The sequence below is a fragment of the Neolamprologus brichardi genome, chromosome 16 (assembly GCF_056152115.1).
Source record: "Neolamprologus brichardi isolate AB-2024 chromosome 16, ASM5615211v1, whole genome shotgun sequence".
In the NCBI taxonomy this organism is placed as follows: domain Eukaryota; kingdom Metazoa; phylum Chordata; class Actinopteri; order Cichliformes; family Cichlidae; genus Neolamprologus; species Neolamprologus brichardi.
Window position 1 is genome coordinate 4,319,875 of NC_142119.1, and position 24,039 is coordinate 4,343,913.

At 39.4% G+C, this 24,039-nt stretch overlaps 1 protein-coding gene across 5 annotated transcripts in view; it reads right to left on the bottom strand.

Moving 5' to 3' along the window:
- Positions 1 to 987: 987 nt before the first annotated feature.
- Positions 988 to 24,039, bottom strand: part of pcbp3 (poly(rC) binding protein 3) — an 80,357-nt gene continuing 57,305 nt past the window's right edge. For 2 of the 5 annotated variants that reach the window (XM_006793705.3, XM_087853057.1), the window contains exons 7-17: positions 21,694 to 21,717; positions 21,577 to 21,609; positions 21,248 to 21,364; positions 20,471 to 20,602; positions 18,263 to 18,391; positions 16,840 to 16,914; positions 12,494 to 12,535; positions 11,446 to 11,524; positions 9,563 to 9,615; positions 8,239 to 8,408; positions 4,737 to 7,245 (exon numbers count right to left, since the gene is read on the bottom strand). In XM_006793705.3, the coding sequence (XP_006793768.1) occupies positions 7,191 to 7,245; positions 8,239 to 8,408; positions 9,563 to 9,615; positions 11,446 to 11,524; positions 12,494 to 12,535; positions 16,840 to 16,914; positions 18,263 to 18,391; positions 20,471 to 20,602; positions 21,248 to 21,364; positions 21,577 to 21,609; positions 21,694 to 21,717 (909 nt within the window). In that variant the 3' untranslated portion in view covers positions 4,737 to 7,190. The other 3 variants (XM_035909052.2, XM_006793707.2, XM_035909050.2) reach the window with 3 other exon arrangements.

The window sequence follows — 24,039 nt, forward strand, 5'->3', positions numbered from 1 at the left end:
CAGAGTATTCAAATCTACTCAGTTTGGGATAATTACAAGTATACTGCCCATGTTATGGCCTAAAAAGAGAGGAGGCTGGATTCTGAATGGATCTCAAATCACTGTATTACATAAGTGTAGCTTGAATGGAAAAACTTTAATGATAACCAAAATGCCCTTTTCATCCACCCCCGTGTTGATCTCCTGTTTATTTCAGTTCTATTCATGTAGTGCCATTACAACAAAATCATCAGCTCAAGGCAAACTTTCTGTTTCAAAAAACAGAAAGTTTCTGTTATTGGTTTCTGTATTGAAAACAAGTAGATCTTACATTATTTAATGGTTTCTTTGGTGTAGTATGAAAGTCCATAGCTAACGTGTTTGTCAGTGAAAAAGCTGTCAAACTGACATTTATCTCGACCTTTGGCTCATGTATAGTTAACAGTTGGGATGTGATCCATTCTTTCATTGTCCAGTGCAAAATCTATGCCCTCCTTGTATGCACATTTTCATTTTGCAAAACCACCCAGTGGGCTTAGTTTGCTGGGTATGTTAGATATCCATGCCTCGTGGTATTATACTTACTACAGATGCCAACCTTTTTTTTTTCAGGGCAGGAAAAAGGTTGCATCATATTTTACTTGCACTGATGCTTTTGCATTAGCTTCCCATACACAGTCATCTTCCTGTCTTAGATGCTTTGCCTCCATACACATGACTTCATTTAACAACCTTCACCTCAGTCTCTCAAGGCTGCTTATTTAATCGTTCTGAAATTGCTCCAGTTATTTTAATAGCTTTGAGTTCAGAGGGCCAACCATTGAACTGTATGAGATCAGATGTTTTTTTTCTGACTAATTTTACTGGCAGGGTTAATGATCACTCATGTTATTACTGATGTGTGAAAACATTTAACTGCAATGGAGTTCTGCCTGTGTGTATCCATATCTATGTGAGTGATGGATGTTTGACTGAAATGGACTTTCTGAAATACAAATTAGACGGACGTCAAGGGAAAAAAACACAAACTTTATTATCATCTTTTTACAAAACATTTCAGAATCAACCCCAACAAATAATAGATCCAATACTGACCTTCATGGTGCAAATGATCAACTTTAAACATGATCTGACACATTTCCTCAAACAGCACCAAACAGCGTACATCATATATTACCTCAGTGCTAACCTTTAACTTTTTGCTGCTTTAGCACAGAAAAAAAAAAGTGTTGACTCGGTTTATCAACGAAAGCAACAAAACAATAGGTGGACGACATACAGAGCATTTTAGGGTGAAGAGAACATGAATGATGCCATGAGCATAAATGAGAAAAGTATGGCAATCAAAAAGGCAACTGAGTTGTTTGCAAAGTTGGTCTCGCTGTAAGGGGCTGCATCTTGGTTGACCTCTGTGCACACAACCAGCAGATACCCTGAACCTACAAGCACAACCATTATTGTGCAATTAACATGAAAAAATAAACACATTAATGGCTAGATTATAGAGAAGTGGAATAGGTGGTTAGCCTCCGTGTGCCACATAAACTGTTCACATGAGCTTCTTTTGTTTTGTTGAACATTTGAGGCAGATGGTTGCCATGTAATATTTTAGACATTGTGGGGTCTGTAACATCTGCTGGATTGGTCTTTTTAGTGCTAGTGCAAAATATTTCTGCAAGTCTTTTTTGACAACAGGCAGCTATATAGCTGATATCAAAATCTCATAGTAATGTGAACCATTTTTACCCACTCTGCTCAAGTAATTACAGTTAGAACAGTTTTACATTAACACAATGTTTAAAACACACCAGCCTTCAATCACTGAGTGCTCCATTTGTTCATCTGAATGCAGCCAGGTGAGTGATAATGTACAATGTAGAGAGATACATTCACAATGTAAGTGTGTAAAGATGTGAAATGTAACAAAACAATATCACTGACTCTCTACTCAAAAGTAATAACCCATATATAATCCATTCTATCCAAATACTCGGGACCTGGGCCAAATTTGTAATGGCCCGACCAATAGTTCATATAAGATTTATCCATACATGTATAAACACTTTGTAAGTAAATTGTGTAATTATTGTAATATAGTCAGAATTTTTGAAACAGTGGGATTGAGAAAAAAATGTAATAGTTGCACGTCCTATCTTTTTCAGCATTTCTTGCCTATATCTACCTCAGCTATCAAAAAAGGTAAAAATATCCCCCCAAAACAATCTTCAGTCACATGACACATGAAGGTATCCCCTAGTTTTGATCTTATAGCCTACACAAGCTGAAACAAGCGCTGCACTTGCTAAATAAATTTGTTTCTTGCAGAAAATACAGGAACATTTAAGCTTACATTTTTTATTTACCATAATGAAAAATAATTTCAGCATGTAATATTGTATGTATCTGGTGTAATAATATGGTAATTATTTAATGCATTATCTGAAACCGACTTCATTTGAGGGTGACCTTCTTAACCTGGTAACGTTCGAAAACGTTTGCTAAATAATTGTTTACATCATTTAGCTTTGATGCACCTGATTGAAAATATACCCGTGTAATTACTATAGCCCAGTGTGACATGTAAATATTAGTTAAAAACACATATTTGAAGTACATTCAGCTTCAGATTGAGCAACAGGGCCAAAAGTTGTGTGTCCATTTAGAGATAATGGTACATGTTCACAGGATCTTTCATTTCTGGTAGCATCAATATTCCCTTGGATTCTCAAACCTTTTGGGGCCAGGACCTCTTCATCATCCTAACAACAATTAAGCATATCTTTATTACCACCAGGGATCATGTATGCAGCTGAAAGTATTTCTATTTTGAAAAATATTTTAGCCTGATGTGCTGCGATGTGTCATACCAGTCAAAAGATATTGTAGGTGGGAGTAATGGAAACACTGTAGACATTTTGTTGGAGTAATTGGACCCAATGTGTAGGGATGCACTTATACAAATTATGGCACAGTGGTGTGACTCATCAGCCCTGGAAACTCATGCCAGAATTCATAATCATTGTCAAATAATGATTGCTGATGACTGCCCCTCCATAAGTTTGGATCTGAGGTTTCCTCCTTTCAAAAAGGGAGTTTTTCTTCCCCACCAGCACTAAGTGCTTGCTTATAGCAATTTTTCAGATTGTTGTGGCTATTTTCTACCATCCTGTGTTTACTTTTCAACAGAAAGAACTGGTGCGAAACTAAATATATGATACCATTACTTGGCTTATTTCTTGGGTCCCACTGTTTCTATAATGTTGGTCAAATTAAGCAAGCTGGCATATGGGTCATAATTAAAATCCAGTAGGAGATTGTCAGATGTTCATATGGACACTGACACTACCTAGTGGCAAGTTCTGAGTGCAGCTGCTTACTTCCAGAAACGCCCCTGTGAACACATACCATAAAATCAGTACAGTCACCCACAGTACTCTCTGTAATAGATGGCAGCTGCAGAGAGTTATACATACGTGTATGTAAGCACAGCTATCAACTGAATCATGTGTAAATACCTAAATTGAAAAATATGCTTTCAGTGTTTTCGATATCCCGCATGCTTACCAGTAATACTCTACACTTTCTGTTTCTAAAATGGCTTGCTTCCTACCACTTTGTAACAAGTGTCTTCAAGGACACTACCCATGAGCTTTTCAGCTCTTGTGATTTACAATGAAATCTTTTCATGAGCTACATGTGAGCGCAAATATACACTAGACAATTCTGAAATCGCTCCATATGGCCCATGCTGCATGTACACAGTAGCTATGACATGACGACATGAATAATGTAAATATGGTGGTGGAGTATAGGTGAATAAAAAGGGCTTTATTCATCGCATGCATTTGAATTTCACTCTTTGCTCCAGTCATTTCCTTGATATATTTTCATTTTTCTATCCCAGCTTTCTGTCAGGTCTCACGAGAAACTCAGAAAGGCTCATATTTATGCATTAGCATGGTTTCCTTTTTTTTGTTTGTTTTTTTTTGTTCTGGGTCACACACTCGGTCATTTCAGACTGGAGTCAGAGTGATACACCCAGCCCTTTCACTCTTCCATTTCCGTTTGGTTCCACCTGTTTGATTTTAAAATGAATGTGAAATGTAGTCTGGTTTGTGCGTCATGCAGATCATTCTATAGTGTACATACAATGCTAGGACGAACAGGCAAATGTCTACAGGCACAAAGTAGAGCACTAATTTCATCAATCATGAAATCAGTGTGAAATGATTTGGAATAAAGTAAATGATATAGCTGCTGAACCTTTGTGTTGATTAATGTATTGTCCCAGCTAGCAGTCTAAAAACTGGGTCAGTGTAAAAGGATGTGGGGCTGGAGGAGGGACAACCTCAGTGTAAATTGTTAAACCAATACTTAGGTTTACTTTGTGTTTACTGTCAGGTGCCTGCATTACAAAACAACGAGTATGGTGATGTCTTATAAAACGCGAGGTACGACACAGTGATGTAGTGCATGAGATGGCATGGCAGATGCTAGAGTGGAGTAAAACCTTTCAAAAACGTAAAACGAGGTGTGAGGAGTCCTAGCAACAGTGCAGATACACATGTTTACACTATATACTATAAATAATCAAAGTTAAAGTCACTTAAAAAATACCAAACACAGAGAAACCAATAAATTAGGTACAATGCCATTCATTCGCTCAAGGGTCATGTGATGCACTGAGGAAAGATGGGTTGAAACTAGAGTGTGCCCATTCCAGTGACTTCAGACGTCAGCCTAAAACAGTACAGGGAAGAAGGGGGAGGAGGGGGGAGGGGGCGGGGGTAGACAGAAAATAAAACAACTGTGAAAGAAGAACTTTCGCTTGGCAGTGAAAGTTATGCTGCAATGGTTGCCTTTGTGCTTGAATTTTCTTGCTTGGTGCATTTTCTTCACAGAGACTTGACACCATATTCTCATTGCACCCATTCACATAAAACAGATGTGGATACATAACCATGCAGTACTAAAGCCTCTCATGAAGCCATGCAGTGGACTGAAAAAAAACACAAAAACACACAAAAAAACCATAAAAACATTAAAAGAAAAACGGTGTTATGAAATAGTGAGTTGCATTACAGAGGCATCACATCACTCTTCTTACTAACAGCATTGCTCAGTAGCAATCACGTTTCCTGCCTTTTTTTTTCTTTATTTTTTTCTTTTCCCTTTTTTTTTAAATATTATTTTTACTCCTTGTAGACAATGACACAAGAGGACTTTATAGGCAAATTTATATAACGATACCAAAAAGAAACACGATATTCTTGAAATGAGGCATGCTAAATAAATAGTTGAAGAAGCTGTTTGCTTGTTTTTTGGGGACAATATGCTTATTCGCTGCATTGCAGGAAGTAAAATGAGAAGATCAATGGTATTCTGATGTGGGTTCTTTAAATGTGAAGCTGGAGGAAGGGAGGACAGGTGAACACAAGTTACCTGGCTCTGCTGAATCTACCTATTTAGACATGTAAAATAAAGCTTCTTTGTAATTATCAAACTGTGCATTACTCTTTTTTTCATCTTTGGTCTGAAGAGAAGAGGGGATTTGATTTCCCTGTAACCAATCACCAGAGACCAAAGTATCCATCTGAATCAAATGTTGCTTTAAGCTCGATGCCAAGCTTCGACCTCCAGAGTTTCAATATGAAGTCAACTTTGAAGTGACAAAAAATGATGAAAAAAACAACCTCAGGCTCGCTCTAAAAGCTGGATTCTCCTTTTCCTCTCCAAAACTCAGTTTCCATAGACTCAGATGTTGAAATACTCAAATCTAGAGCATGTAAACATGTTTACAGCTTGGCACAAAATAATTTCTTCCTCCTGAACCCCTGTATAGGAGGGTTATATACTCAATTTAAACTGCATTTGGCCATAATTCATGCAGTGTAGTGGCACGACGTTCTGACCAAGGTACAAAGTAACAGTGCTCAACTCCAAATTTTTGAAGACATATAAAGTATCCAGTCTCAGCCTTCAAATAACTGTCCACTGTAGTGACCACTATGCGTGAAAGGGTTGTTTTCTTGTATTTGTGTCAGTGTTGATGGTATACTTGCACATAAACCACTACATTGGACACTGATGTGTGACTCCGTACCCTGCCACCCACTCCAAAGGTGATGTTGTAAGAAAAATCTTTGAAAAGTACATGTAATTGGTACCACTGGTATTCCATATTATATATTCTGTATTTATATATGTGTATATGTGTATATATGGTATATGTAACATGCAACTTCTGTCGGTGCTGTGCTACTGGAAACTGAATTTCCCAGAAGAATCAACCCAAGGGATTAATAAAATCTCATCTCATCTAATCTAAAAAAAATAAATGTAAAAATCTTTTTTCATGCCTAAAAATGAATAAAAATACTTAAGAAAAAAATCCTGATTAAGGTTGTCATAATTCATGCGTGAAAAGGTTAAAGAAATTTAAAAAGAGAAGAGAAAAAAGAGAGAGAAAGTAAAAGTATTCTCTCATTAATATATATTTATTTCACAACATTGTCGGTGTAATTTAGGACAAAAAACTGTGACAATATATAAGGCAGGCGAGGTCCAAATGCCGATGGAACTGACTGATCTGATAAGATGGATGGAGGTGGACCTCTCATCCATGTTGGTTTTTGGTTCCTTTTGAAGGATTTTTAATGCAGATACCTCACATGTGTTTAGACATGTTTGATTGTACTAACAGACCATCAAAAAAGTTGACTCCAAATATTAGTTTCTGAAATTCAACAAAAGAAATCTTTGTTTGTTGCTTAGCACTAATTAGCACTAGTATCTGTGTTTCTGGGTTGTACCTGTAAAGTCCAGGGAAAAATCCACAACAACAGCTTGCCATTAATAGCCTTGATTAGCTTAGAGTCACTGGCTTTTAGATGTGTTTCTGGGTGAATTTGTTTCCTTTAAGTAACAGCTGCTACCCATTTAAGACACATAAATTGTTATTAATTTTCGTGTCAACATTTCTGCAAAAAACAGTGAATAAGCATATTTTCCAAAGTAAAAACTATTTTTTTAATCTATACACCGGCTACATCGATTGTTAAACAGACCCCGGTGTCAATACAGGCTGCTAGGGCTGAAGTTATATGCACAACTAGCAAAGCAAAAGTCCCACAGGATAACACATAGAGGTTTATCGTGAAGGTGTGGTTTTGATGTTAGCTTCTGAAAACAGAACCAGATTTGTGGCGACTTCAGGATGTTGTCATGGATGAAGGGTCATTCCACATGGCGGCCACGTCCCTGAACCTGCCATTGGAATTGCGGGAAAGCAGTAACCATTAGTTTCTTTGTGGGCTGTTCTCTAAAATCCCTTTTAGAAGTCAAAAACAAAAAATCGCTTTGTGTTGAGCATGTAGGTTCCCCTGCACTAATGCTGATAACATATGACTTTGAGGTGCAGGTAGCCTGTGGACATCAGTGCTGTTCTGTTTTCTCAGAGCTGCGGATTTTACATTTATTTTCACTGGTGATAATGAATTAGGTTTCGCTGGATAGAAGAGAAACAGAGATAGTGGAGCATGCCAAGACAACTTAAAAACTGTTTCACACTATCTACTGGTATGTATACTATCTTACTACACAGCCCCTGCTCTTTAGTCCTGCATGGGATTTAGATGTAACTGTCTTGGAGTCATTTTCTTTTTATTTAATTACACTGACAGCTTATGTGCAAAAACACAGTCTTACAGCAGTTATATCTCTAAATTAAGCTCGCAGAGATTGTATACCTTCTTGTGTCGGCCAACTTTGTGAACTGAAGTAAGCATTGAACATTTGATGATTCATTTATTGATCATCCAATTTACTAATCTGCAGATTCTGTTCAAAGGCACAGCTTACTCGTTCCAGTAGTTGGCCTTGCTCCCGTGAGCCACTTACTTGCAAAGAGTGTTCTCCCAGAAACTTACTGCATTTTAATGTCTACACTTGGTTGGATGTAAAGAACAAAAGTCAAAAGGAACAACTAAGGGAAATAGGGGGGAGGGGGAAACCCAGCATGGCTCACATTATTCATGGGCTTATCTGATGCTTGTGTAAATCTGACAGATTTTTTTTTGCATTTTCTGGAGACTCATCAAAGTCTCAGTGTCAAAAGTAAACTTGTCAGCGACCTCCTTTTATTCCAAATAGCCCAATCAGAGGGAGAAGCTTTCTTGGATCTTCACTGTGAGCATGCTCATTCAGATGTTACTTTTATCTTTAATGTTGTGCTTGAGCCCAGCAGAGTTGAAAGGTTACCTGGCATTGATGAGATACTGGGCCAGGCTGATGTTAGCGGGGGTCCCTGTGATGGTAATCTGACGCTCTGATGAGCCCTCCATGGCATTTGCAATTTTGATCTGCGCTCCAGACATCTGTCGAATCTCATTTATTTTGGTGCCCTGGCGTCCAATAATGCACCCTATTAACTGTGGGGAAAAAGCAAAAGTCTTTGAATCTGAAGCAAAGCAATCACTGTGCTGTCTTACAATATTTATACAAAATGCCAACTAGATTTAATTAAAAATGGAAACGTAATGGCTTATGAAATGGACTGAGTTTAATTTCAGAAAGGTTGAGTAATGATGGCATGGTCAGCAGCATGTGGGGTCATTCTGTTGGGCCAACAGTAAGAAGTAAGGTTTGCAGGATCACTGCTGGTAATAACAATCATTTCTTATTTATAACGCTTACAGTTTTAAAAAGATGGCATCTCAGTGCAATCATTATTTCTATATATTTACAAATAGACAGTAATCCTTTCTTTTAAATTTACATAAAATAGTTAGATCAATTTATCTCTTCTAAAAAAAACCCCTACATAATATATTTAAACATATATATTATTATTTAAAAAAAGTTTTCACAGGACTGCATAGGAAACTACGGCTTAGCTTTGAAAAGTTACATCTGAACAAACCACAAGACTTCTGGAACAGTTTCATTAGGACAGATGAGACCAAATTGGAGATTTTTGCAATTTCATCTGGCGAAAACAGCATACCAGCACAAACGCCTCATACCAAGTGATCTCAGGAGCTTGGAAAGAAGGCAAAAGGACCTTTTTAAGTTTGTTAAACTTTCAAACTTTTCAACAACCTTAAAGAAATGCAGTTGTCTTCTTGTCAAGCTCCTAAGACTACCATAACCTGGATGAGTTCCACGGTAGTAGAGCAGTAATGATTTGGGCTTATTTTGCAGCCACAGGACCTGCGCAACATCAAGTCATTAATTCGACCGTTAATTTGGCCAAAACTGACTCTTTCAGAAGGACAATGATCCCAAACACATTAGCACATCTAAGAGAGAATGGCTGAAAAATAAAGGATTCAAGGTGTTTAAATGACCCAGTGAAAAGTGCAGACCTGAGTGAAATGCTGTGGGACCTTAAGAGAGCTGTGCATAAACAAATGCCTGCACACGTCAATGACTTTTACAAATGTTGTAAAAAGCCTTATGTCATTAAGAAAATGATTACTTTAAGTTGGTTCTACAAGCTACAAAATCGTGGCGTTTGCTTAGTTTTCCACATGACTGTATTCTTGAAATTGATGTCTCGTGAAACCTTTCCAGCATTACTTACATCATTAGGAATGGTGAGTTCATGGGTGCTGGCTGGTGGACTGGCATCCAAACCTGCACCGCGGACATTATAAGAAAAGACATTGCAATTTCAATATTTTAGCAGAGTTCATCTCTAAAAGGAACTTTTTCTTCTTTTTTTTTTTTAAAGGTAGCACATCCACCTAGCAGCAGGTCAGCTGAGTTAAAATAAACTACCCTGTTTTTTCTGGCTTCATATTAATCAAGGCACTATGAGTAATGCCTAGTAAAGTGCAGCCACTAGAATTTTTTTTTAGCTGCTGTTGATTATTTAATTTATATTTATTAAGAAAGAAATTAAAAACATATCTCCCAAATTACACAGCAAAATCTTAAATTAAACTTCCTGCTTGGAGAGAAAAGGAAACACATTCGGAAGGGGGATCATGAACTTTGTTTAATCAGTTACTCATTCCATGTACAGCTATGCAGACAGGCACAGTAAGGGTTAAAAAAAGAATAGGAGAGAGAACGCTGTGTGGCTGCTCAGGTAACAAAATGAAAAGATATACAGCTGCCATGAAATAAAATCTAACAACCGCCATGGGATAGATGACCCTATGTAAAACGCACGAGGAATCAATAGAAGTGTGAATCGAATGCACCTATAAGTCAAACTCCAGAAAACATCAACAGCATATAATGGAAATCAGGTTATAGCTGCTTATTTACTAATGCTTATTTCACTTTTTAGATCAGAGGAGCGACCGATGAGGGGAGACAACGTTATTTGAGTTGTCAAAAAATCCAGAACTTGATATGTGGATATAAATGGAATAAAAGTAGCATGGTGGCTTAAGTGTGATTAATCATAACTCCAAACCTTTGTGAAACCCTTCACCGTAACTTGACATGCATCTCACAAGAAATGCAGCGTTGACTCAACACAATGAATGTGATTAGCCCGTTCAGTACTGTTGTTTCACGGTACTGTCCACGTCTTCTTTCGCTGCTAGGTCAAAGAGAGAAACTCCACCACCAACTAGTGTTTTGGTGTTGAAACTGCAGATCAACAAACCAGCACATGGCCTTTTTGTGTGGCGTCTGCATGTTCTCCCTGTGCTTTGGGTCACCAGGCCTCATAAAATATCCTGATATTCTGTTTTATCTCAGCCCAGCGTACTTGTCTCAAAAGTTCACACTCAATTTCAAGAGTTTTGCCGTCCTGTTTATTTATTTTCCCAACAAGTTAGAATTTGAAAAAATAAAATAAAATATGGAAGAAAAGAAAAGCCAAACCAATAACCTACAACCTTGCTAGACTGAAATATGCATCCCACAGAGGTGAACTACAGATGTTTCTTATCCACCCGGGCTACTCCCAAAAGCCTTGAATCCACATAAATCTCATAGGTGACCTTTTTTGATCTCAAAATGCTAAGTTTGCATTTCTGCATTCATTATAGTTAAGGCTTTTGGATAAAAATGTACTCATGAGACCTTCATTTGATCAACTGCACAGATGCAGATGTTGCGATGCACATAGGCTAACATAAACACCAAGAGCTATAAAAGAGCTAGAGGTACAATTATTATGGTAGAATCGGGCCTGTGGCATTAGAGTTTCCCTCCTTAAAGGAAAGTCAACAGCATAAACAATTTGCCCTGTTTCCAAGAGATAATGCAGTTTGGAATACATCATTTTAAAGTGAAGCCCGAAGGCATTTTTTTCCTCTCAGTGGCAAAATATCAGACATATCCAAGAAAAAAAAACATATATGGACAAATCAAAGAAAGATAGAAACTACAGGGGCCAAGACATGCTGTGCCAAAATAGAGATAAGGTGCAAGGTAGGGAAAGAGAAAAATGTTTCTCTGGATGCAAAGAGAAGGAAGTATCTATCGGGCCTCGTGGGTACGTACCAGGGAAAGCAGGGGTGGTCTGTCCGAGAGGGGTAAAGGGGGTTTGCTGCATAGCCAACTGGTGGAGCTTGGTCAACTGCTGAAGGGTTAGGAGGGAAAGTAGAACTAAGAGGTTACTGTTACACAGGTCACACCAAGAAATGAAACCAACCAAAACTAGAGTGAAGAAACGGTGAGGAAAAGGAGGCCATGGCACGGGGTGGTGGAGGATAAAAAGTAAGAGAAAAAGAGATACAGAGAGAGGATGATTGTCTGTCGTGGAGATAGACTCTATTAGGTAATTTGATGTTTTCCTTTCTGTTCTACCTGTTTCTTTATTTTAACATAGTGATTTTTGAAAATGTGGACCCACTGGTGAGCACATTAACATTAACTGCAGGAAATAATTTTTATTGCCCTCTTAATTACCACATGTCTTTCTAAATGGCAGTTTTGACTCACACTCAGAGAACTCATATGACTGCAAGAGCACCTGCTCTCCCAGCCAGTATGGTCACAGGATGTCCATCCGCTGCTGTATATCATTTCCATCAGGAATAAGGGAAGGCCGATACTTTAAAGGCTTCCTCTCCTTTTAAGAGGAGTTTTAATGAGGGAGGAAGAGGGTGTCATGCCCGTACTTGAGTGATTGTACCGTCAACCACCACCTCCACTGGCATCAATCATTGCCCAACTTTGAATTAGTGGATCTGACACAAGGTAGCTCTTGAGATGTTCTTACGACAAGGACAGATGAAGGCAGATTATTAATGGAGACTATATGGTCCACTGGAATTAAAGAGCTGTCTACATCAAAACTGCCATTACTGTCTTTGCCTTGATCGTTAACACCAGGAGCCACTGGCTTGTTATCGACCAGATCTTTCTGGTAGTTCAGCCACAATAAAACCTTAAACTGTAGACAGCCAGTGGTTCTGAAAGTGGAAGGGCTTTATAGCTTATCTCATAAGAGCTGATGTGTGCATCTAATCTAATGTCTGCTCTTTATATACGAAACAACGCAGGTTTGTTTCAAAATTACATTTTTAAAAAGAGACTAAGAACTTACATCTGGGTGTGGTATGGCGTACTGTCCCTGAATTGTGTAGGCCTGGAAAGGTAAAACATAGAAGAAAAATCAGACTTCAGTATCAGAGGGGAAAAAAATAAAATGAAGAACAAATCAGCTTGTACACTTTCAAACACTTTCAAAAAGCCTTTCAGTCACTTACAAACACTCATCTTGGGCACATTATCATCATTTTGGGCTTTGATGGGATCATGCTCTGGAACAGTTTTTCTACTTTTGGTAGTGGTGCATTCCACAAAGTGGATGAAACAATAAAGGAGGACTACCTTCACCTTAAACGTTACCTCAGTTTAACATTATGTCAGAAACTTGCCCATGGCTTCCAAAAGTGTCTAGCTGATGTGCAACTTCCACTAATATTTAACCAAATATTAGTTAGTGCTGTAGTTATATATTTGACCCAGTGTAAATATTTTTGACCCTGTTTCAAACTTACATTCAATTAAAACATCATTAAAGATGTATACTGTACAATCATTCCACACTGGATGAAAAACAGTTAAAAAAATCATTAAAAACACAAAATAACCTTGACCTTCATGCCCAGGATGAATATATGTAAACTTCTGACCACAACTGAATATTGCTTTTCCTTATTATCTGTCTATGTACTATATATAATGTATATATTACATATAATACCGATTATAAATTTTGGTATGTGTTTCTGGTAGTAATGACATTAAAGTAATGATTCACTTAATATTATGCATCATTAGCAATGACATTAACTAACATTAATTGATGATCCACTTAAGTGTTAGCATATTCAAAGCAGTATCAGAAAAAGCTTATTATATGTACATGAAGTGCAATGACATCCAAGTCTTGGAAGTCCAAAAATACAATAAAATATATCCGATGACTGGCAGAAAATGTTTCATAATGTCCATAAAGCGCATTTGCTGAGGGCTGCCAATGCAACTTAGTGCTGCTTTATGACTCCTCATTTTTGGTTCTCCTGTTTCATCTATAATTCATGGATTCAACTGTATAAACAAAATAGCTGCCTCAGTCTCAGGTGAGTAATCATTCAAATCCCAGTCTAGACTGTGTATGTATATACTAACGTTAAACATGGCATATTAGTCAACTGAATTACCTTATTTTGGACAGATGTTTTTGCATTTTAGTCTTTGCATGTTTTTTTGTTTGTTTTTTTTCTAAATCAGACTCGTGTAAGTTGTTTTCTAAAGGCTTTTTTTTTTTTCCATTTAACACCCAGTGATGATGGAGAGAACACCCAGACAAAAGGAAAATTGGATTGCTCTGTTCCTCCAGCGTATCTCTTGTTTGCTAAGTTTTCAAATCCATTCAACAGCTTTTAGTCCAAATCTGCAATTAACTTATGGATATGGCTGGACAGACATTAGTATGCACCCAGCATTCTTGTTGACATTAATGCCATTGTTACTGATTCACACATTATGGTGCCACTACCGTCGCTGCTTCCCTCTTTCACTATCCGGTGCACTCAAACAACAATGACTGTCCAGCCAAAATGCACTCACCAGCCACTTTTTTTAGGTACACCTGTTAGGTACACCAGCTGCTTGTTAATACATATAATAAATCGGAAAATTCACATGGCAACAACTCAATGCACTTAGGCATGTAGACATGGTCAAGACCAGTGAATCTGAATGTGGAATGGTTGTTGGTGCCAGGCAGGCTGGTCTGAGTATTTCAGAAACTGCTGATTGGCTAGGGCTTTCCCACAGAACCATCTCTAAGGGTTTCCGGAGTCCAAAAAAGAGAAAGTATCCAGAGAGCAGCAGTTAGATGAGTGAAAATGGAGGAGAAAAGACTGGCCAGATTACTTTAAAGTTAACAGTAAAGTCACAGTAGCTTAAATAACTACTTGTAACAACCAAGGTATGGAGAAGATCACCTTAAAGCAGATGTGTTACAGCAGCAGACAGCGTGCCATTCCTGTCAACTAAAAAACAGGAAGCCGAGGCTACAATTCACATAGATTTATCAAAAGTGAACAACATAAGATTGCTGGGCTCAACGAGTCCAGATTTCTGCTTTGACTTTCAGTTGGTGGGGTCAGAATTTCAGATTAGCAAAATGGAAACATGGTTCCATCCTGCACTGTATCAACACTTCTTTTGATGTTCGTGGTATAATGGTGCGGAGGACATTTCTGGCACACTTTAGGCCCCTTAGTAGCCAGTAAGGCTTGTTTAAACACCCCAGCCTGCTTTCAGCAGGATACCACACCATGTGATAAAACTCAAGCCAACTCAAAATGTTTTTTGAATATGTCAGTGAATTGGCTACGCAATTGACATCCACAGTCCCGATCCAATTGAGCACATGTGGGGTGTGAAGGAACAGGAGGTTCACATCATGGATGTGTTGGAGAAGAATCTGCAATAACTGATGCTATCATGTCAATGTGGACCAAAATCTCAGAGGAATGTCTCCAGTAACCTTGTTGAATCCAAGACATTAAATAAGGCAGTTCTGACACCAACAAGTGGTCCAACTGGGTACCAGCTATGTGCACCTAATCAAACTAATAAAATTGAGCATTTATCTTTTGAACAAATGCAAGATCATTTAAATATGTCAGTCAAATATAAGCCACATTCATTTCATGGTAACAGTGCTAGTTCTGGCTGAGAGGTTCCTACTGCTACAAAAGCCAAGCAACCAGATAGAAATTACTACAGGAATAAAACTCCTATTTCCTACTTCGAGGACCTCCTTAATCCCACTGACACGTCTTCCGAGGAGGAAGCAGAGTCTGGGGATGAGGGGACTGTTGTGGGAGTATGGGGTGTCTGGCCCATTGCAACGGGCCATTCGATCCCTGTACAACCGCTGCAAGAGCGTGGTTCGCATTGCCGGCAATAAGTCGGACTCGTTCCCGGTGGGTGATGGGCTCCGCCAGGGCTGCCCTTTGTCACCGGTTCTGTTCATAATTTTTATGGACAGGATTTCTAGGCGCAGCCAAGTGCCGGAGGGCTTTCACTTTGGTGGTCTCAGAATCTCATCTCTGATTTTTGCGGATGATGTGGTTCTGTTGGCTTCATCGGGTGAAGGCCTCCAGCTCGCACTGGAACGTTTTGCAGCCGAGTGTGAAGCAGCGGGAATGAGGATCAGCACCTCCAAATCTGAGGCCATGGTTCTCAGCCGGAAAAGGGTGGAGTGCCCACTCCGGGTCGGGGATGAGTTCCTGCCCCAAGTGGAGGAGTTCAAGTATCTCAGGGTCTTGTTCTCGAGTGATGGGAGAAGGGAGCCGGAGATCGACAGACGGATTGGGGCTGCAGCTGCAGTGATGCGGACGCTGCACCGGTCCGTCGTGGTGAAGAGGGAGCTGAGTGTAAAAGCGAAGCTCTCAATTTACCGGTCGATCTACGTCCCTACCCTCACCTATGGCTACGAGCTGTGGGTAGTGACCGAAAGAACGAGATCGCGGATACAAGTGGCAGAAATGAGCTTCCTCCGAAGGATGGCTGGCCTCTCCCTTAGAGATAGGGTGAGAAGTTCGGCCATCCGGGAGGGGCTCAGAGTAGAGCCGCTGCTGCTCCACATCGAAAGGAGCCAGCTGAGGTGGTTCGGGCATCTGACAAGGATGCCTCCTGGGCGCCTCCTGGGTGAGGTGTTCCGGGCATGTCCCACCGGGAGGAGGCCCCGGGGCAGACCCAGGACACGCTGGAGAGATTATATCTCTCGGCTGGCCTGGGAATGCCTTGGTGTTCCCCCGGATAAGCTGGAGGAGGTGGCTGGGGAGAGGGAGGTCTGGGCCTCTCTGCTTAGGCTGCTGCCCCCGCGACCCGGCCTCGGATAAAGCAGATGAAGATGGATGGATAATGCTGGAATTTTTGTGACAATCATCCTTGTCAGAACCAATTTCGCTCTTTTCTATGCAAAAGGAACAATTATTAGGTAGTTTAACACAGTAGTAGTTGATCAATATAAAAGTACTTAATTGTGTCTTAAGACACAGTAGGTTTAATTTCATTTAAGAAGTGCTCTCTCATCTACTGCTTTCCATTTATTCCAGCCTAAAACGTGAAAATTGAACGATTTGTACATCAGTCATTCACCCCAACCACATCCTTACAAGTTTCTAAATGTCTTTTAAAAAATACGATACAACCAGCTAATATGCTGCACCTAAATCTGCTAAACAATATAGTTTAGTCTTATATAAAATTTATTTTTAGGAGACAGAGTTGCAGAAATTGCATGTGTGTGAATAAAAGTTAACAGAAGCTTGCACTAAAGAGGCAGTGATGCTGATACTGCAGCAAAAGCCTCAAGTTGGCTGTAGGCACAAACTAACAAGCTAAAGCTAGTTCAGCACTTACCTGGCCACCAGAAAAAATGACAGGGGTGGAGGTGGGCTTTGGGCGGTAAGGGATAGTGGCACCTTTTGGTGGGGACTAGGAGAAAGGAAAGTCAGAGTTAGTCTAAAGCAGGATAATTGCAAATGTAAGTGCGTCAAACTCACATCTGCACAAGAATTGTTTTACTTTTTTTTACTCAACAATGAACGGAAACGTATTTAAAGATGAGCAAATTATAAAGCTAAAGTAGCCAATTAGCTGAGCAGGATGCTTGCCACAATTTGTCTGAAGGTAACAGAGCATGCTGGCTACAAGGTGGCTACAAGGTGATGCTACAAGGTGATGCTAGTTTCTGTTTTGTTACCTCTTGTTAGCTTTTGTTCCCCATCTTTAGAGTTGTTATGCTAAGCTACACTAGCTAAATGGTGGTTGTAGCTTCTTATTTAATGTGTATATTTAGTGGTACTGATGTGCTCTTTTTTTCTTTTCTTTTTTTTGTTAATAAAACCTAGAAAAGAAAAAAACAGAGAGTGAACAGTTCTGTAAAATACTGTAATATTTTTTGACTTGGTGTATCACTGTGTGCAGTGTAATGCATATGAAGCGGGATACCATCCACCCACCTATCAATTCACATATATAATCATATTTTCCAAAGTGCTTTACTGCAGAAAAGCAGAGAAATTATTATGAGGCAATAAAGTGTCTTGCTGAGAGAAACGTTATAGTTTTCACAAAGAAAATGTCTTTAGTCTTCAAGCACTGCTGTGTAAATGCATCACCTTATTTTTTCTGAGCCATGAGGAATGAGAAGGAAGGGGATTTCCAGTTTGCGAACTTACTATAATGACACCAAGTTATTGATTCATGCCGTGCATCAGCAACAAGACTATTCAAGACGGGGGAAAGGGCTTAATCAAATTTCCACTGTAGCTGCTGTGCTGCAGCAGCAGGAGTATCCACTTCAGATACAATATCCAGACAAAGTAATGGTGTTACTGTTTCCCTGACAGTTCAGTAGGATACTAATGCACAAAAATGATCGATAATTACAGATTTCTCCCTCTAAATTGCATCAGAATGATTTAAATTGCAGTCTGTTTTGCTACGCTGCAAACAATTTCTCATTTTCCAGCATAATAGAAAATGTATGCATGTAGACCCTTCTCGGCACCTTAATAGCACGAGCCGGTTGCCTGTCAAGTTGACATTTATGGACAACAATTGCCAGGTAGTTCTGACCATTCAAAAATCAATTTCTTAGAAAATGTGCTTTACAAGCACAAGCACTAAATATAAATTCTTAAAGAGGCTCGCTATAGGTCTAGCCAGAAGTGCAATGCAACGAACACTCTGTCTGTTCAATACATTTCTCTGAGGCTGTATAGTAAGTCATATTGGCACTTAAACTAGAGTCGTTTTGCTAAATCTGTACATACTTTACCTCCAGCATAACCACACAGATCTGTCGGACACACTGGATAATGGCTTCTGGGGTCCCAGAGATTGTCACTGCACGTTCTGTGGAGTTGGGCAGCATGTCGCCTGCTACCTGGACCTGGGCCCCTGTGGACTGGAGCAGAGGAAGGGACTCTCAAGGGGGTTGATGATGTTGACAGAAATTCATTTGTAACACATTCAGACTGTGCTTTGCATTTCTCTCAAGAGCACAGGCACTTACTTTGGCAGGGAAATTAAAATTGAAAGGTACTTCAAGTACTCAAGGTGCAGGCTGTATGATAGACTCCGTTTCAGCCTCTATAAGAGCACCATGGCAATTTGGATGTTTAGCTTCTCCTTTACTATTGTCTTCAATTGGCACATATCCACCTGGGGTCAAAACATGTTGCCTTCATGGCTGTATTTTGTCTCCACGTCTTCTTTTTTTCAGCTTCCATCAAAAAGGCAATAATGAAGCATCCTCCCACACTTCACCCACTCACTCATTCAGCCACTGTGTAGTGTCTGTTACATCACTGGGGAACAAGCATAGACTACAGCTGACGCATTTCGGAGACTTTTTGGATGCACTGCTCCACCATTAGTGTCCACCAGCTATTCATAATTATCTCTAATTGCACCACTTTTAAAACCACTGCCAAAAAAGTTGCTATTTTTGGATAATTGGATGTTAAAATTTGTTAAAATTTATCTGTACAGAGATAACTTTATGTACAACAGCTGTAATCTACCCACCTACAAAATCATGACTGGGAATGTAGCTTTGATATGCTATTAAATGCCAGTGTTCATGATACTGACTGTGAATTAATGACACTTGTGCAAAACTGTAAAATACATAAAATGGTTCAAACTTTTATAATAGCTGTTTTTTGGTCATATATAAACTAATCTGAGTATCCATCACTGGGTCAAAGAGTAGGATCAAAGTTTCCTGTGGGTCAAAAGCTCAGGCTTCACAGTTTTTCAGTGTTTTCCATTCTTTGATATGTAAGACGTCTCAGCGAGCAGAAGTCCCTAAAATAGCCTGGCTGTGAGCACAGAAGCCCCGCCCACCTGATTTTTAAGCATTCTGTTTGTGAGGGGAAGCCAATCAGAAGAAATTTGGCTTAAAAGCAGAGGTAGCTTAAAGGGAGAGGCGCTAAAACAGTGCTTTTTCAGACAGTGGATAAACTGAGGAGTGGAACTGCAGCAGTTGACTGTAATTAAAATCCTGCTGCTCAGACAGAGCAGACGAGCCACAGCACAATTAAGATGTCTGAGTTTAAAATCACGTTAGTTTTGTATCTAAAGACTCGTGACAGTTTTTGTAATGCAATAGAGAATCCATTAAACACACAGTTAAAAGTTAGACCTGCACAAAACGTCTGGCTTGTACAGGGAACTGTATAGCACAACTCAAATGAGTTAACAGCAAATGTCATTTGCTTCCCTGTACTGTCACCTGGCATTTTTAAAGGTTTGTTGATATTTTATTTATTATTTACTTAGTTTTTAGACACACTAGCAGTGTGGCTCTAGCGATAGCAGTGGTATTTGGTCGGTCCAACACTTTGATCCAGACTGAAGTAGCTCAACAATTATCGGACTGCTTCGCATCAAATTTTGAAATAAATGTTCCTGCCACCCAGAATACAAAATGCACTGACTTTGCCTCAAGCACCAGCAACAGGGGGTGGGCAATTTTCTGGTTTAGTGACGTGTCTTAACAAATTTTTATAGCGATACGGTGCAGATGGTGCTATGCTGGCCTTGTGAAGGTATATACCTCAAGATGGCATCATCCAAACTTTGAGTCCTGCTCAGCTGCCTGTCATACTGTATCTCCTCTTCTGAGGCTTTCTACCATTAAGGCCTGAAATGTTGTCCTGTTTTTTAAAAGAACAGCTGAACTCGCTAACTGTCCTGTAGCTGCAGGGTCATAACTGCTGCTGAACGTTCCAGATATTTCATTAATAATTTATTAAGTAACACATAATCAAATAAAAACAAGCCTGCAGTTAATTATTTAGGAAAAATGACACAGTTTAGTTAAACTATTCATTAATTTTCAAATATCTAATATTTATTGAAGAATGTAAGCTCGTAAAATAAAACTATTTGTCTGTAAATGTTCTGTTTGCCTTTAAAAAAAACAGGATAAACATTATTAACATAATTAGTAGGTCGTTCAGAAAAATGTTTCACACACCTCTCTCATTTCTTTGATTTTGGAGCCTCCTTTCCCTATGAGGGAGCCACACTGGCTGGCTGGCACAACAAGCCTTAAGGTGACAGGAGGCTTGCTGGTTGCTGGACTGTTGCTCATGGAATTGATTATGTCCTGGAAAACAACAACAAAAGTAGCAAGTATTTTATCTTGTAAGGGTAATGTTTTCTTGATGTGACACCGAGACATTTGTGATGTTAACTGTCTCGGAAATGAATGTCCAAATAAACTTCCAGACTTCAAAGGTGGTGCAAAATGACCTGCAAAAACACACTTGTTTTAAATTTTCCTTGGGTATTTTCATCTCCTCCGCTCGCTGAATGCGCCCTCCTGTAAACACCCAGCCTATTGGCACGGCACATTTTACACAGATCACCGAGAACTCAGCAGTCAGTCTCCTCTTACAAGTTCCAGTCACAGTACTTACACAGCACCAGCAAGAGGAGACGCATCAAAGACAACATCAGCAGAAAGATAGCTGAAAATTCATCTCATACTGTTCAGTGATACAGGTTCCCTTTGCAGGTGTACTGTATATATGTATGTATACGAGCTCTGTGAGAAAAGTCTTGGTTTTATCTAAATACAAACACTGAGATTGTTTTTGCAGACAGATCTTTATCTCAAAGCGAGAAATCCACGCTTGCAGGAAAACTGTGTGTACATAAAGAAAGCTGAATGTCTGGAACTACCACAGGAGCAAAAGGTGAATTGAAATACAAAATGAGTACGTTTTGATTGTGTGCAGACTGATCATACCTCCTCAAATTTGTAGGCGATCATAGCAAAAGCCTTGAAGATGGTGTCCGTTGGTCCGGTGATGGTAACAATCCTCTCTGGACAGTTGCCCTCAGAAATATTGATTCGCGCTCCACTCTGGAAGACCAGCAACTACTTTTCATTTTCAGTGGCGGTGATAAGAAACCTTAATTATTCAAACAGATCCTGAGCAAATTTGAATCATGCATTACAAAGTTAACTTCGCCTGGTATTTCATTGTGATCTTTAGTGACTCGCTGGGGGGGGGGGTGCGATGGGCGGGAGGGTAATAAATATTTTTGCTAATTTTTTTCTATATTCAAACTCACCTCTTCTCGCATCTTTTTTACTGTTTCTCCTTTCTGAAAAAAAGTACATTTGTACATCAAAGTAAATCAGAATCTTTCCATAATCATGAAAATGAGTAATCTGATGAAAATGCATACCTTTCCAATTATACTTCCAACCTCCTGTAACATGAAAACACAACAAGTGAAGAAAATGAACATATTTATTTGTTTAAATATGTACTTTTCAATTGTTTGCTTCTGTTTTTACTGAACAGGGTGTAAAAACTGTGTCAAGACATGAAGACGGGCATGTTCAGGGTCAGACTTTCCATGCATGTTGAATCACTCTTTATGGGTTTGGTGTGGCGCAGCTGGTAAAGGGCACAGAGGCAGCGCTGGCTGCAAGCGTCAACACTCCCCGACCTCTCCTCAGAAAGTGTGAGGGTTACGTCTACTGTGACGTTAAAGCTGCAGGCAGTTTCAGTTCACAGCGCCAGGTTCTACCCTATAAGAATCATTTATATTTATCAAGTGCTACATTAAATTATACTCCAAAACTAACTTTCTGACAATATACTCATAAACATAACAAGTTTCAGTTGTAATGGTCAGTGCCAGCTCTAAACCAAATGAACCAATGAGCTGCTGTCTGTGCTTGTAGGGCCGTTGCATTGACTCATTGTCCCAGAAGTGCATTAGATTACCCATCCAGCCCTGTTTCATTAACTATATTGTTCATTCATTCATGTGGTTGTAATGAAGTGGAACTTTCCCTAGATTTAATACAAGTATAGCCTGCAGGGGAAAAAACACCATATTTTCAGGCTAAGTCATCTGCTCATCATCAAAGCCTTTTTTAATCATATTTGAGGGGTGATTCTTTATCTGTCTTCCTATATTGTCCCACTAACAACTGAAATACATTTGATGTCTCTTCCAATTCATTTAGATGTGTGTTTGGTCACGTTATCCCGTAATAACTGCCTGGAATTGCAAACATGGCTGAGGTGCAAGCTTCTTGAATAACTTATACTCATATAAACTTCTTCTCAGAGGGAGAAAGGAGAATGGCACCTGTGCCACTCCACTCCAGCTTCAGGGACACAGAGATGAGCCTACCAAGAACTATTTTCTGGGCATCACAAAAGGGGAAAAAGTCATTTGAAAGTGTAACAGGATGCTGGAGGGTTGCCTGCCCTCAATAGATAATGATGAAAATGCTCCAATACCCAATGGTTTCTCAATTTGAGGGCTTCACCGCTGTGGAGAAAGGACGTGGGTAATCCTGCCAAAATCCTCCCTTGTGGCTGCTGTGGTTATGTCCCTGCCAGGATGTGGGGTTATTCAAACAGTCACAGGGTCACTGGCTTTTAAAGCGATTACATGAGCAGTCATGCAGGCTGACCTGCACGGCCATTCACAGGCTGCTTGGCACACCAGGCAAGGAGAAGATGTGAGCTTCATTCCTTGTCCTGCAGAATCTACCAGCATTATCAGCTACGCACGTGTGCTGCGGGTTTTCTAGCTGCCTAGCTGGAAGCAAACTTGTAACTGAGCGGCTGTTATGTAACGTTCATACAGTTCTAGACAAGTATAGACAAGTAAATCTGCTTTTTTACAAACTCTACACTGACAAGAAAGTAATGGTCGTTGCATACAGATATTATTTACAAAGTAAAGCACAAGAGGTGGGGGGTGGAAAGCAAGAGCCATGATAATACAGCATTCTTTATAAAACCAGGTGAACACAAACTAATTCTGATGGCCACTTAAAGAGTAGAAAGGAGTGAGGATGGTACACATGTGTCTATAAAAATAAGAACTGCTAAAAAGTTGGTGCCCATTAATACATTATACACCATGCCCTGGGAAATCTGAAAATACTAAGGGCGAACAAGAACACGCTGAGCTGAGTCAGCAGCAGAGAAACACACAGCAGGAGATTTTCAGTCTTAAAGGCCTGAAGTCTACAAAGGCCTTTGAACCTCAGTGAAGCTTGCTTACATAACCCCACAGTAAAGAAAGGTAAAAGTAGAGCAAAGCTGGACTTTGGTGTGGGAAGGCAAAATACATCTACTGCCATTAGCTTATTTTGTTGATCTTACATAATATGAGTTAAGGCTGTGTACAGTAAGTGGAAACAGCATATGCTGCTGTTGTACTTTCAGTGAAGCTGATCTAGACTGTTGTCAAAGCAAAGCTATTGTTGGCTCTAACGGTTTCCATAATGGGACAAATTGCAGATTTTATTGGCACTTCCTAAGCATCATTCAAAATCAATGCCCAGCAGTCATTTTTCAAGCACTTTGGGCCTTTATTAGGCAAGGCAAGGCAAGGCAAGTTTATTTGTATAGCACAATTCAACAACAAAGTGCTTTACAGAGACATTAGAAACAAAAACAAATAAAAAGCATGATTTAAAATTGATTAAAACAAGCAAACAAACTAACTAATTAACAAACAAACAAACAAAACAGTATATAAAATCAAAACAGATAAAAT